We start from the raw sequence: 12,988 nt of genomic DNA, 5'->3' as shown, positions 1-12,988 counted from the left end.
TGACTCTACGCATCAGCCTGCTCCCTTTTAAGAAATCGTCTGCATCCCTCGAGGCTCGTACTTTACATGTTTACCTTTTGTGTCTCATCACTCACCATTCTCGCCTGTTCAGAAAGTGTTTACCATATAACTACACTGTGGCTTAAATGTCTCATTCTTCTCGTGGGTTAGTGTTCAGGGAGAGTTATTGGCTGGCGAGCAGAATGTTCCAAGACTTGTCTTCTACTCTGTTCTCCTCCACTTCAGTCACCGACTGTAACTCTTCCTCCAGCCCTTCAATCACATTATCCAGACCGCTCTATATTACCCTAGTGTTGGCGTCATTTACCATCACCATGATCTAAAGAAGGTTTTTAACAAGACTGAGGCCACTTCCCTGAATCTGACTGTGCCATTGACCTGTTACCTTGAACCTCTCCTGCTAAAGGAAGGCTCTCTTCTCTCTCTGCTCCATGCTACCTGGGCCCAACACTGGCACGATTATAACAGCTGGCAATTCTGTTTGTTAGCAAATGTTTCCAAATTGAATCTGGCAATAGTTCACCAAGTCAAAAATGGATTTGACAACGTGTGCAAGAAAAGATGAATTACTGTAAAATTGTGTTTCTAACCAACTAGAGCATTACATTTACATTACATTACGACCATTCGGCAGACGCTTTTATCCAAAGCGACTTACATTAAATTACCACCCTTTGCAGGGGGGGGAGCAATTGAGGGTTCGGTGCCTTGCTCAGGGGCACCTGGGCAGGGACTCCAACCGGCAACCCTCCGGTTCCCAGGCAGAAGCTCTACCTGCTGAGCTACTGCCTCCCTGAAGCGCATGATGTTGCAAAGTATCATTTGATAACATAGCTGAATCTGGGTTTGATCAAATTTGAATGGTTATTTTTGCCAGACTAAAGTTGTTGGCTTGATGGTGCAGCTTCATTTGCACTCCTTACAGTATCCTGCTACCTGCCTGCCTGCCTGCCTGCCTGCCCCCAACTGCAGACAAATTAAGACCCCGTTGAGGAGAGCCAGCATGCAGATGAGCTTCGGTTGTGTAAGCCAACTGTTTCATCATTTGCCCTCGAGGCAGCTGTTAATCAAATGTTAACACTGTTGATCACATCAGTTGGTCAACTGCTTATTTACTGTTATATGCTTAGGGTTTCAGGTACACACATGTTTATCCAAAATATTTGTACAATTTAAAGTACTGTCTTACCTACAGGGTAAAATACACAATGTGACTGATAATCTTGTCTCTTTTACTTTCCCACCCACTGGTATTGTTACATTTAAAGCCTTAGAACTTTAGATATAGTATTCATGGACATCGATGATCCCGTGCATGAAACATGACAAATACCAACAAGCACCATGTTCATATTCTTTCACATATTCTTTAATGCCTTTTTACTTTAGTGTGTCATGTACATTTTAGTTTCTTATGCAATGAAAAATGTTTGTGCAGAGACTCAATTTTATGTTTTCTTATTATTATGATTTTTTTTAAGGCCCATCATCCCCAGTTGCCTAATCTTGAGTTTGAGTTTCCCACTAGAGATAAGAAATCACAATATCTTTTGAACAGACACGATCATTTCATATCCTCATTAATGCACTTTTGTATGGTGTGACGTACCTCGGTGTTGAAGGCTTTATCTACCTGTATAGTCTGTGCGGATACTGATATTCAATTATTTTTTAAAGATTGACTTGTGATAATGAGTTCTAAAGATATTACATGTAGTCATACTGCAGTGTTCACAACACAGGCCAGATTGGCCTCTAGCTGATCTATCGGCAAAATTAAGGGACAGAAACGCACAACTTTTTCAGACTAAATGGGTGTCCTGAGAAAATGCTGTCACATTTCGAGGACCTCAGTATCATGAGGGGCTCTCTCTCTCTCTGTCTCTCTCTCTCTTGCCCAATCGCTCGCCTGAAGTTTGCTGTTCCTGACAATGTACTCTGTGAAAGTTTCTAGACGGAGTGAAATTAGACATCAAAGCTATTTGCAACAACAGAGCTAAGTCTAAAAACTGGCAGAAATAAAACAAAACATTTTTTCAAAACTAAAGCTGAACTAAAATCAGCAATCCTAAAGGTGTTCATGTAATGTTAAGGTGGACCTCAACAAAGTTGGAATTGTGACAATGGGGGCCATCAGAAGTTAAACATTCATATTTAAGCATGAACAATTATGCCGCAGCTATCACTGTTAAACATTATCTTGCCATCTTTTTCAATGCTGCACTTGTTCCTGAGATGGTCTAAGATTTCTGCTCTGAGCTCTGGGGTGAGGCTCTTGTGGAAGTGCTCTTGTTCTGTCATGAAATACAACATAAGTTCTCCCATCTCATCGTCCTCCTTAAAACAATGAGTGATGTCACAGGTCGCAGGAATTGGGTTCTCCTCAAACTTCAGACCCAGGCTCTTCAAGTGGGAAACTACATCTCCTGAATTGATGTAGTTGGGCCTGATGCTATTTCTGCGCTCCTGTTTGTAAGTCCTCCACAGGATGTCCCAGCCAGAGTCGGCTGGAGAAGACAGAGGACCATCAATTACAGATGAATTTCAGAAACAAAATCATTGTATATTGTGTTACAGAGAAAAGGAGCTTAACAGTGATATCGTGACATCTAATTATCACTAAAAGGTTTGGAAGTGGTGATTTTCAGTACATAATTTCACACTGTGTATATAGTGTGTATAATAGCTTCATTCACATAATCTGTTGGTTTGGTTTTCAACACAAAATGCAAAATGGAAGCCATTGCTATCGCCATTGAAGTATTCAAAAACAGGAGAAACAAGACAGTGGTCATTTCAGAAACATGATCCAACACAATTCTAGCTGTTATGTGAGACTACAGTCATAATAACCACTGTCTCCAGATTTTACATTAATTACACCAAGAATCATTGATTATATTTCTAAGATTACATCATATGGCACCTTTAAGGCAGTCTGTGGCATTATTTAATTAAGTGCATTCAGTCATTTTCTACTCACCTTTGCATTGAACGATCAAAAGCTTGCCGTTCTCTTTCAGCAGGCTGTGGAAGAACTTGATGGTTTCGGAAACGTCATCCACATGGTAAAGCACCTGTCAAGCAGAAGAGTGTGAGAGAACATGTCACCGTCATGTTAAAGGTTTTTATTTATAGCATAAATAGCATAGATTTAGGTTTAGTATCAATGGAGTATTACAGCCAGTGTTTAACAATTATAACTAGGAAAAAAATAGTAAAAATTTTGAAATGTAATAATGAATGAAATGAATAAACACTGCAAGTATAATAATAGTTATAATGATCTGGTGTTGAGTATTTCTATATTTGCTTTACCAGAGCCCCTTCATGCTTCATGTTGACACAAAGGCACAGAGACTTACTACACATTATGTCAGATGGATAATCTACTGAAACATTCAGTATACCCTAATACGAATCCATATATTTCATACTCTCTGACTCGCAGTGTGAAGCAGATTGAGCCTCCTATCTGAAAGGCATTATGGGTGACCAGCAACATCAATGGTCTGACCGATGAGCCTCATCAGACCAGCTTGTCAAATCATACAGCATGGTTATGAATACCTGCACCAGGTGTATGAAGTCAAATCTTTTCAGGTCTTCCTTCCCATTGACTTCCTTTATGTAGTCTTCAGCTGTCATATTATGCCAAGCAAATGGAATCTTCTGGAGGTGCTCAGTGTTGGACAGCAGCTCTACAAGACAGACGTGGTAGAACAAATAGAGAAAGGAGGAAACAGGGATGTTTACTGATGAATCTTTTGAACATTGTATTTGTAACACCGGTTCTGAACATAACACATTAAAGTTGACATTTTACTCATGGAAGAACAAAGTTGTAGATTCCTCCTCTCCCTAAACTTGGTTGCACATCACATCTCATTATCATGAGATGGCTGGTTAAATGACTTAAGTGGCGTAGATTGAAGGTTAATTTATAATAGCAATATTATTATCATAGACAATGATCAATTCTTTCAACCAAATGCACATTTCAAATGATAACAAATATGCCATCAGAGAAGCTCAAGTTTGCTTTGAATGGACAGTACCCTTGAACTCTCCTCTAAGATCTGAGCTGGGTTCCACAATGTCAACAGAGATGGAAACATCAGGTAACGTAGACTGCAGGAGAGTGAGGATCCGAGCATCATTCTCCCCTGAAAAGAAACAGGAAAATACCTTTGATGTGGTGTGAAAACTTCAGTATGAATATTTGTGTCATTTTTGCTTCATTTTCTCAAGTCAGTCTTTGAGTAAGGGCAGAGGATCTGCACTTAATATTAATTAAGCCTTCAACATCCAGCTACATCACATAATGTGATGCACCTGCATGAAGCAGAAGGAGGAGAATATGGAGTCTGTACACAGATATTGCATGAGAAATTAAAATATCTAACACACTCAAGTAACCATGCATGAAAGAATATGACCCAATGACAGATAAAGAAGATGAGCTGGATTTGAGGGGAATTTCATAGTGAAATGGCACCACCATGTGCGTAATCAAAGTACTGCACTAGACACTCTGCAGCAGTATGACTCATTAAATACACTTTAGATGATGTTAGAGGAGCTTGTTTGCTTTCCACCAACATAGCACAAATGAGCATTTGAACAGATGAAACAGGTTTGTAGTTCCTAGGGCATAAATACAATTTCTGTCTAACAAGTCATAGCGCAGACTAACAATTCCAAACTTGTCTTAGTACCATGAAGCATGAATATGAACCTATGCTCAGATTGCGTGGCACACACTTTGTTGAGTTATGAGTGAGCAAAAACAGGCAGAATGATAATAACAATAAGAAGAAGAAACAATGAGGTGTGCAAGACACCAGGAGTAGCACTCACACTGATCAGGCAAAGTCAAGAAACTTCCCCACCCAGCCCAAAGCTCTCACTGATCCATGTGTTTCATTTCTTACCTCCACCACTTCCCACACCAAGAACATCCACTTGGCTTTGACCTGCTCCAATTCTGCATCAACAGGAGAGATGGGGATCACACGTTATAAGCATACTAAGATATAAAGAATGGCTTTTTGTCCAAAAGACTATCTATAAATATTATATTTCATGTAATGTAAGTTAAATGTAGTAAAACAAGTATCAAATTAAGCCGTACCTTTTAAATTCTGCTGGCAGGACATTGTCGTAAAACTGGAGCTGGGACTCTTTTAAATCTGAGAGTTTCAGGAAATGATGAAAGCTTTCGGTAAGATAGCCCGCATAAAGTTCAGGCGTCTCTGCCTCTGTTGCCATGACTGAAACCTGCAATTCTTTGAACACAACAATTGCAAATCATGTGATCAACATTCATTAAGCCTACAACGTCCTTATAAAAAGATAATTTTATGTAACGATGATGTCACATCATAAAGGCGACACAATGCACTGTAAGAAAAACAAACAAACACTCACCTACAGTGTGTGGAGTGGAGAGGAAGAGCTGAGAGCACTACAACCCCTTTTGTGCACAGACTGGTTGACTCTACGCATCAGCCTGCTCCCTTTTAAGAAATCGTCTGCATCCCTCGAGGCTCGTACTTTACATGTTTACCTTTTGTGTCTCATCACTCACCATTCTCGCCTGTTCAGAAAGTGTTTACCATATAACTACACTGTGGCTTAAATGTCTCATTCTTCTCGTGGGTTAGTGTTCAGGGAGAGTTATTGGCTGGCGAGCAGAATGTTCCAAGACTTGTCTTCTACTCTGTTCTCCTCCACTTCAGTCACCGACTGTAACTCTTCCTCCAGCCCTTCAATCACATTATCCAGACCGCTCTATATTACCCTAGTGTTGGCGTCATTTACCATCACCATGATCTAAAGAAGGTTTTTAACAAGACTGAGGCCACTTCCCTGAATCTGACTGTGCCATTGACCTGTTACCTTGAACCTCTCCTGCTAAAGGAAGGCTCTCTTCTCTCTCTGCTCCATGCTACCTGGGCCCAACACTGGCACGATTATAACAGCTGGCAATTCTGTTTGTTAGCAAATGTTGCCAAATTTAATCTGGCAATAGTTCACCAAGTCAAAGATGGATAGCCAGCATGCAGATGAGCTTCGGTTGTGTAAGCCAACTGTTTCATCATTTGCCCTCGAGGCAGCTGTTAATCAAATGTTAACACTGTTGATCACATCAGTTGGTCAACTGCTTATTTACTGTTATATGCTTAGGGTTTCAGGTACACAAATGTTTATCCAAAATATTTGTACAATTTAAAGTACTGTCTTACCTACAGGGTAAAATACACAATGTGACTGATAATCTTGTCTCTTTTACTTTCCCACCCACTGGTATTGTTACATTTAAAGCCTTAGAACTTTAGATATAGTATTCATGGACATCGATGATCCCGTGCATGAAACATGACAAATACCAACAAGCACCATGTTCATATTCTTTCACATATTCTTTAATGCCTTTTTACTTTAGTGTGTCATGTACATTTTAGTTTCTTATGCAATGAAAAATGTTTGTGCAGAGACTCAATTTTATGTTTTCTTATTATTATGATTTTTTTTAAGGCCCATCATCCCCAGTTGCCTAATCTTGAGTTTGAGTTTCCCACTAGAGATAAGAAATCACAAAATCTTTTGAACAGACACGATCATTTCATATCCTCATTAATGCACTTTTGTATGGTGTGACGTACCTCGGTGTTGAAGGCTTTATCTACCTGTATAGTCTGTGCGGATACTGATATTCAATTATTTTTTAAAGATTGACTTGTGATAATGAGTTCTAAAGATATTACATGTAGTCATACTGCAGTGTTCACAACACAGGCCAGATTGGCCTCTAGCTGATCTATCGGCAAAATTAAGGGACAGAAACGCACAACTTTTTCAGACTAAATGGGTGTCCTGAGAAAATGCTGTCACATTTCGAGGACCTCAGTATCATGAGGGGCTCTCTCTCTTAGTGTCTCTCTCTCTCTTGCCCAATCGCTCGCCTGAAGTTTGTTGTTCCTGACAATGTACTCTGTGAAAGTTTCTAGACGGAGTGAAATTAGACATCAAAGCTATTTGCAACAACAGAGCTAAGTCTAAAAACTGGCAGAAATAAAACAAAACTATTTTTTCAAAACTAAAGCTGAACTAAAATCAGCAATCCTAAAGGTGTTTATGTAATGTTAAGGTGGACCTCAACAAAGTTGGAATTGTGACAATGGGGGCCATCAGTTGACCGACTGTAACTCTTCCTCCAGCCCTTCAATCACATTATCCAGACCGCTCTATATTACCCTAGTGTTGGCGTCATTTACCATCACCATGATTTGAAGAAGGTTTTTAACAAGACTTAGGCCACTTCCCTGAATCTGACTGTGCCATTGACCTGTTACCTTGAACCTCTCCTGCTAAAGGAAGGCTCTCTTCTCTCTCTGCTCCATGCTACCTGGGCCCAACACTGGCACGATTATAACAGCTGGCAATTCTGTTTGTTAGCAAATGTTGCCAAATTTAATCTGGCAATAGTTCACCAAGTCAAAAATGGATTTGACAACGTGTGCAAGAAAAGATGAATTACTGTAAAATTGTGTTTTTAACCAACTAAAGCGCATCCTCTGCAAAGTATCATATGATAACATAGCTGAATCTGGGTTTGATCAAACTTGAATGGTTATTTTTGCCAGACTAAAGTTGTTGGCTTGATGGTGCAGCTTCATTTGCACTCCTTACAGTATCCTGCTACCTGCCTGCCTGCCTGCCTGCCTGCCTGCCTGCCCCCAACTGCAGACAAATCAAGACCCCGTTGAGGAGAGCCAGCATGCAGATGAGCTTCGGTTGTGTAAGCCAACTGTTTCATCATTTGCCCTCGAGGCAGCTGTTAATCAAATGTTAACACTGTTGATCACATCAGTTGGTCAACTGCTTATTTACTGTTATATGCTTAGGGTTATATGCTTAGGGTTTCAGGTACACACATGTTTATCTAAAATATTTGTACAATTTAAAGTACTGTCTTACCTACAGGGTAAAATACACAATGTGACTGATAATCTTGTCTCTTTTACTTTCCCACCCACTGGTATTGTTACATTTAAAGCCTTAGAACTTTAGATATAGTATTCATGGACATCGATGATCCCGTGCATGAAACATGACAAATACCAACAAGCACCATGTTCATATTCTTTCACATATTCTTTAATGCCTTTTTACTTTAGTGTGTCATGTACATTTTAGTTTCTTATGCAATGAAAAATGTTTGTGCAGAGACTCAATTTTATGTTTTCTTATTATTATGATTTTTTTTAAGGCCCATCATCCCCAGTTGCCTAATCTTGAGTTTGAGTTTCCCACTAGAGATAAGAAATCACAATATCTTTTGAACAGACACTGAAGTTTGCTGTTCCTGACAATGTACTCTGTGAAAGTTTCTAGACGGAGTGAAATTAGACATCAAAGCTATTTGCAACAACAGAGCTAAGTCTAAAAACTGGCAGAAATAAAACAAAACTATTTTTTCAAAACTAAAGCTGAACTAAAATCCAACAATCCTAAAGGTGTTTATGTAATGTTAAGGTGGACCTCAACAAAGTTGGAATTGTGACAATGGGGGCCATCAGAAGTTAAACATTCATATTTAAGCATGAACAATTATGCCGCAGCTATCACTGTTAAACATTATCTTGCCATCTTTTTCAATGCTGCACTTGTTCCTGAGATGGTCTAAGATTTCTGCTCTGAGCTCTGGGGTGAGGCTCTTGTGGAAGTGCTCTTGTTCTGTTATGAAATACAACATAAGTTGTCCCATCTCATCGTCCTCCTTAAAACAATGAGTGATGTCACAGGTCGCAGGAATTGGGTTCTCCTCAAACTTCAGACCCAGGCTCTTCAAGTGGGAAACTACATCTCCTGAAGTGATGCGGTTGGGCCTGATGCTATTGATGAGCTCCTGTTTGTAAGTCCTCCACAGGATGTCCCAGCCAGAGTCGGCTGGAGAAGACAGAGGACCATCAATTACAGATGAATTTCAGAAACAAAATCATTGTATATTGTGTTACAGAGAAAAGGAGCTTAACAGTGATATCGTGACATCTAATTATCACTAAAAGGTTTGGAAGTGGTGATTTTCAGTACATAATTTCACACTGTGTATATAGTGTGTATAATAGCTTCATTCACATAATCTGTTGGTTTGGTTTTCAACACAAAATGAAAAATGGAAGCCATTGCTATCGCCATTGAAGTATTCTAAAACAGGAGAAACAAGACAGTGGTCATTTCAGAAACATGATCCAACACAATTCTAGCTGTTATGTGAGACTACAGTCATAATAACCACTGTCTCCAGATTTTACATTAATTACACCAAGAATCATTGATTATATTTCTAAGATTACATCATATGGCACCTTTAAGGCAGTCTGTGGCATTATTTAATTAAGTGCATTCAGTCATTTTCTACTCACCTTTGCATAGAACGATCAAAAGCTTGCCGTTCTCTTTCAGCAGGCTGTGGAAGAACTTGATGGTTTCGGTAACGTCATCCACATAGTAAAGCACCTGTCAAGCAGAAGAGTGTGAGAGAACATGTCACCGTCATGTTAAAGGTTTTTATTTATAGCATAAATGGCATAGATTTAGGTTTAGTATCAATGGAGTATTACAGCCAGTGTTTAACAATTATAACTAGGAAAAAAAAAGTAAAGTCCAAATTTCGAAAATGTAATAATGAATGAAATGAATAAACACTGCAAGTATAATAATAGTTATAATGATCTGGTGTTGAGTATTTCTATATTTGCTCTACCAGAGCCCCTTCATGCTTCATGTTGACACAAAGGCACAGAGACTTACTACACATTATGTCAGATGGATAATCTACTGAAACATTCAGTATACCCTAATACGAATCCATATATTTCATACTCTCTGACTCGCAGTGTGAAGCAGATTGAGCCTCCTATCTGAAAGGCATTATGGGTGACCAGCAACATCAATGGTCTGACCGATGAGCCTCATCAGACCAGCTTGTCAAATCATACAGCATGGTTATGAATACCTGCACCAGGTGTATGAAGTCAAATCTTTTCAGGTCTTCCTTCCCATTGACTTCCTTCATGTAGTCTTCAGCTGTCATATTATGCCAAACAAATGGAATCTTCTGGAGGTGCTCAGTGTTGGACAGCAGCTCTACAAGACAGACGTGGTAGAACAAATAGAGAAAGGAGGCCAACAGGGATGTTAACTGATGAATCTTTTGAACATTGTATTTGTAACACCGGTTCTGAACATAACACATTAAAGTTGACATTTTACTCATGGAAGAACAAAGTTGTAGATTCCTCCTCTCCCTAAACTTGGTTGCACATCACATCTCATTATCATGAGATGGCTGGTTAAATGACTTAAGTGGCGTAGATTGAAGGTTAATTTATAATAGCAATATTATTATCATAGACAATGATCAATTCTTTCAACCAAATGCACATTTCAAATGATAACAAATATGCCATCAGAGAAGCTCAAGTTTGCTTTGAATGGACAGTACCCTTGAACTCTCCTCTAAGATCTGAGCTGGGTTCCACAATGTCAACAGAGATGGAAACATCAGGTAACGTAGACTGCAGGAGAGTGAGGATCCGAGCATCATTCTCCCCTGAAAAGAAACAGGAAAATACCTTTGATGTGGTGTGAAAACTTCAGTATGAATATTTGTGTCATTTTTGCTTCATTTTCTCAAGTCAGTCTTTGAGTAAGGGCAGAGGATCTGCACTTAATATTAATAAAGCCTTCAACATCCAGCTACATCACATAATGTGATGCACCTGCATGAAGCAGAAGGAGGAGAATATGGAGTCTGTACACAGATATTGCATGAGAAATTAAAATATCTAACACACTCAAGTAACCATGCATGAAAGAATATGACCCAATGACAGATAAAGAAGATGAGCTGGATTTGAGGGGAATTTCATAGTGAAAGGGCACCACCATGTGCGTAATCAAAGTACTGCACTAGACACTCTGCAGCAGTATGACTCATTAAATACACTTTAGATGATGTTAGAGGAGCTTGTTTGCTTTCCACCAACATAGCACAAATGAGCATTTGAACAGATGAAACAGGTTTGTAGTTCCTAGGGCATAAATACAATTTCTGACTAACAATTCCAAACTTGTCTTAGTACCATGAAGCATGAATATGAACCTATGCTCAGATTGCGTGGCACACACTTTGTTGAGTTATGAGTGAGCAAAAACAGGCAGAATGATAATAACAATAAGAAGAAGAAACAATGAGGTGTGCAAGACACCAGGAGTAGCACTCACACTGATCAGGCAAAGTCAAGAAACTTCCCCACCCAGCCCAAAGCTCTCACTGATCCATGTGTTTCATTTCTTACCTCCACCACTTCCCACACCAAAAACATCCACTTGGCTTTGACCTGCTCCAATTCTGCATCAACAGGAGAGATGGGGATCACACGTTATAAGCATACTAAGATATAAAGAATGGCTTTTTGTCCAAAAGACTATCTATAAATATTATATTTCATGTAATGTAAGTTAAATGTAGTAAAACAAGTATCAAATTAAGCCGTACCTTTTAAATTCTGCTGGCAGGACATTGTCGTAAAACTGGAGCTGGGACTCTTTTAAATCTGAGAGTTTCAGGAAATGATGAAAGCTTTCGGTAAGATAGCCCGCATAAAGTTCAGGCGTCTCTGCCTCTGTTGCCATGACTGAAACCTGCAATTCTTTGAACACAACAATTGCAAATCATGTGATCAACATTCATTAAGCCTACAACGTCGTTATAAAAAGATAATTTTATGTAACGATGATGTCACATCATAAAGGCGACACAATGCACTGTAAGAAAAACAAACAAACACTCACCTACAGTGTGCGAAGTGGAAAGAAGGAGCCAACAGCACTGAAATTCCTTTTATGCACAGGTTTTATGGCTCTATGCAGAAGCCTGCCCCCTCAAAGGAATTGTCTGCACTTTAAGCATAAATGAAAAGATTAACTTTCTCTGTTCCCATATCTTTGAATCTTAATTAATCTTAGTTATCAAGATTATAATCTCAAGTAATCTTGTGTTTCTTAACCCACTTTATTGCAAAGTATATCATACAGTCTGCCACTTGTTTTGATCAAGCCGTCTCTTGAATCTGCTCTGCCACGTGGAAACATTTACATTCCTTTGTCGAAAGTTTTCCACCCACACATCTGTGTCCACAATGTTCACTAACATTCAACCTCAGTCCTCCCTAAAGGAGATTGCAGCATGAACCCCTTAAGGACAATCGGTCAACCATTCATTGTTACTTTTAGTGTTATGATTATGTCTACACGATATGTGTACATAAATGTTTTGTACTATTTAAAGTACTGCCCTACCTTAAAGCTAAATCACAAAGTGCATGTATGAATCATAACAGATTCTAACATCTAGTCCCTGAGTTTAGATACTGTTGTTTGTACTTGTGCATTTTTTGTTATTTTCTGTTGTTTTTTTACTTGCGTCTTGTCTCGTTTCAAGTCTTTTCACTCACTCATGTGTCACATCTGTGTCTCAATTACCATCATTATGATCTGAGGGAGTTTTTTTAACAATATTAAGGCCACTTCCCTGCCTCCTCACTGTGAATATGTGCCATTGACCTGTTACCTAGAACCTCTCTTCCTAAAGGAAGGCTCTCTTCTCTCTCTGCTCCACAAATGCAGGTCATGAAGGAGTGTGTGGGTTCAGTGCTGGAGGCAGGCCTTATTTGACCCATGTCCTTAAGGACATCGCCAGAAAAACAGATACCTCCCCCCTCTCATCTCCTCAGTCTTTGAACTATTGCAGGATGCTAAATTATTTTCCAAGTTGGATCTGTGGAATGCTTTTTTGGTAAGGATAAGGGAAGGAGTAATGGAAAACTGCCTTAAATACCACGAGTTACATAGTTACGACATTTGGCTCCACCAATGCCCCAGCTGTCTTGCAGGT

At 39.3% G+C, this 12,988-nt stretch overlaps 2 protein-coding genes and 1 long non-coding RNA gene across 3 annotated transcripts; 1 reads left to right on the top strand and 2 right to left on the bottom strand.

Annotated features, from left to right (window-relative positions):
• Window positions 1–1,912: 1,912 nt before the first annotated feature.
• Window positions 1,913–5,455, bottom strand: LOC143007749 (histamine N-methyltransferase-like). Its single transcript, XM_076159198.1, has 6 exons — window positions 5,156–5,455; window positions 4,956–5,008; window positions 4,080–4,187; window positions 3,592–3,722; window positions 3,005–3,098; window positions 1,913–2,528 (listed from the first exon to the last, which is right to left on the bottom strand). Exons 1-6 carry the CDS (start codon window positions 5,290–5,292, stop codon window positions 2,176–2,178), a joined length of 876 nt encoding a protein of 291 aa, XP_076015313.1. The 5' UTR covers window positions 5,293–5,455; the 3' UTR covers window positions 1,913–2,175.
• A 724-nt stretch (window positions 5,456–6,179) lies between these two features.
• On the top strand, window positions 6,180–8,496 carry LOC143007750 (uncharacterized). Its single transcript, XR_012964516.1, has 2 exons — window positions 6,180–6,228; window positions 8,374–8,496. It is a non-coding gene; the product is annotated as an uncharacterized LOC143007750 (long non-coding RNA).
• LOC143007748 (histamine N-methyltransferase-like) lies at window positions 8,179–11,995 on the bottom strand. Its single transcript, XM_076159196.1, has 7 exons — window positions 11,887–11,995; window positions 11,591–11,744; window positions 11,391–11,443; window positions 10,535–10,642; window positions 10,046–10,176; window positions 9,453–9,546; window positions 8,179–8,976 (listed from the first exon to the last, which is right to left on the bottom strand). Exons 2-7 carry the CDS (start codon window positions 11,725–11,727, stop codon window positions 8,624–8,626), a joined length of 876 nt encoding a protein of 291 aa, XP_076015311.1. The 5' UTR covers window positions 11,728–11,744; window positions 11,887–11,995; the 3' UTR covers window positions 8,179–8,623.
• Between the last annotated feature and the right edge of the window lie 993 nt (window positions 11,996–12,988).

This window comes from Genypterus blacodes, unplaced genomic scaffold (genome assembly GCF_046128005.1).
Source record: "Genypterus blacodes isolate CSIRO-AG114 ecotype Tasmania unplaced genomic scaffold, CSIRO-AGI_Gbla_v1 ptg000093l_1, whole genome shotgun sequence".
Classification (NCBI taxonomy): Eukaryota; Metazoa; Chordata; class Actinopteri; order Ophidiiformes; family Ophidiidae; genus Genypterus; species Genypterus blacodes.
The sequence above is the reverse complement of the archived record's forward strand: the minus strand, read 5'-3'. Positions and strand labels throughout refer to the sequence as shown.

What these genes read in the sequence shown, in the direction of transcription:
- LOC143007749 (XM_076159198.1), bottom strand. Translation starts at nt 5,292, where the DNA reads ATGGCAACAGAGGCAGAGACGCCTGAACTTTATGCGGGCTATCTTACC. An exon ending in TGGTGTGGGAAGTGGTGGAG is followed by an intron (nt 4,188 to 4,955) that starts GTAAGAAATGAA and finishes GTTTCTTTTCAG; the next exon opens with GGGAGAATGATGCTCGGATC. An exon ending in ACTTCATACACCTGGTGCAG is followed by an intron (nt 3,099 to 3,591) that starts GTATTCATAACC and finishes TCTGCTTGACAG; the next exon opens with GTGCTTTACCATGTGGATGA.
- LOC143007748 (XM_076159196.1), bottom strand. Translation starts at nt 11,727, where the DNA reads ATGGCAACAGAGGCAGAGACGCCTGAACTTTATGCGGGCTATCTTACC. An exon ending in TGGTGTGGGAAGTGGTGGAG is followed by an intron (nt 10,643 to 11,390) that starts GTAAGAAATGAA and finishes GTTTCTTTTCAG; the next exon opens with GGGAGAATGATGCTCGGATC. An exon ending in TTTGATCGTTCTATGCAAAG is followed by an intron (nt 8,977 to 9,452) that starts GTGAGTAGAAAA and finishes TGTCTTCTCCAG; the next exon opens with CCGACTCTGGCTGGGACATC.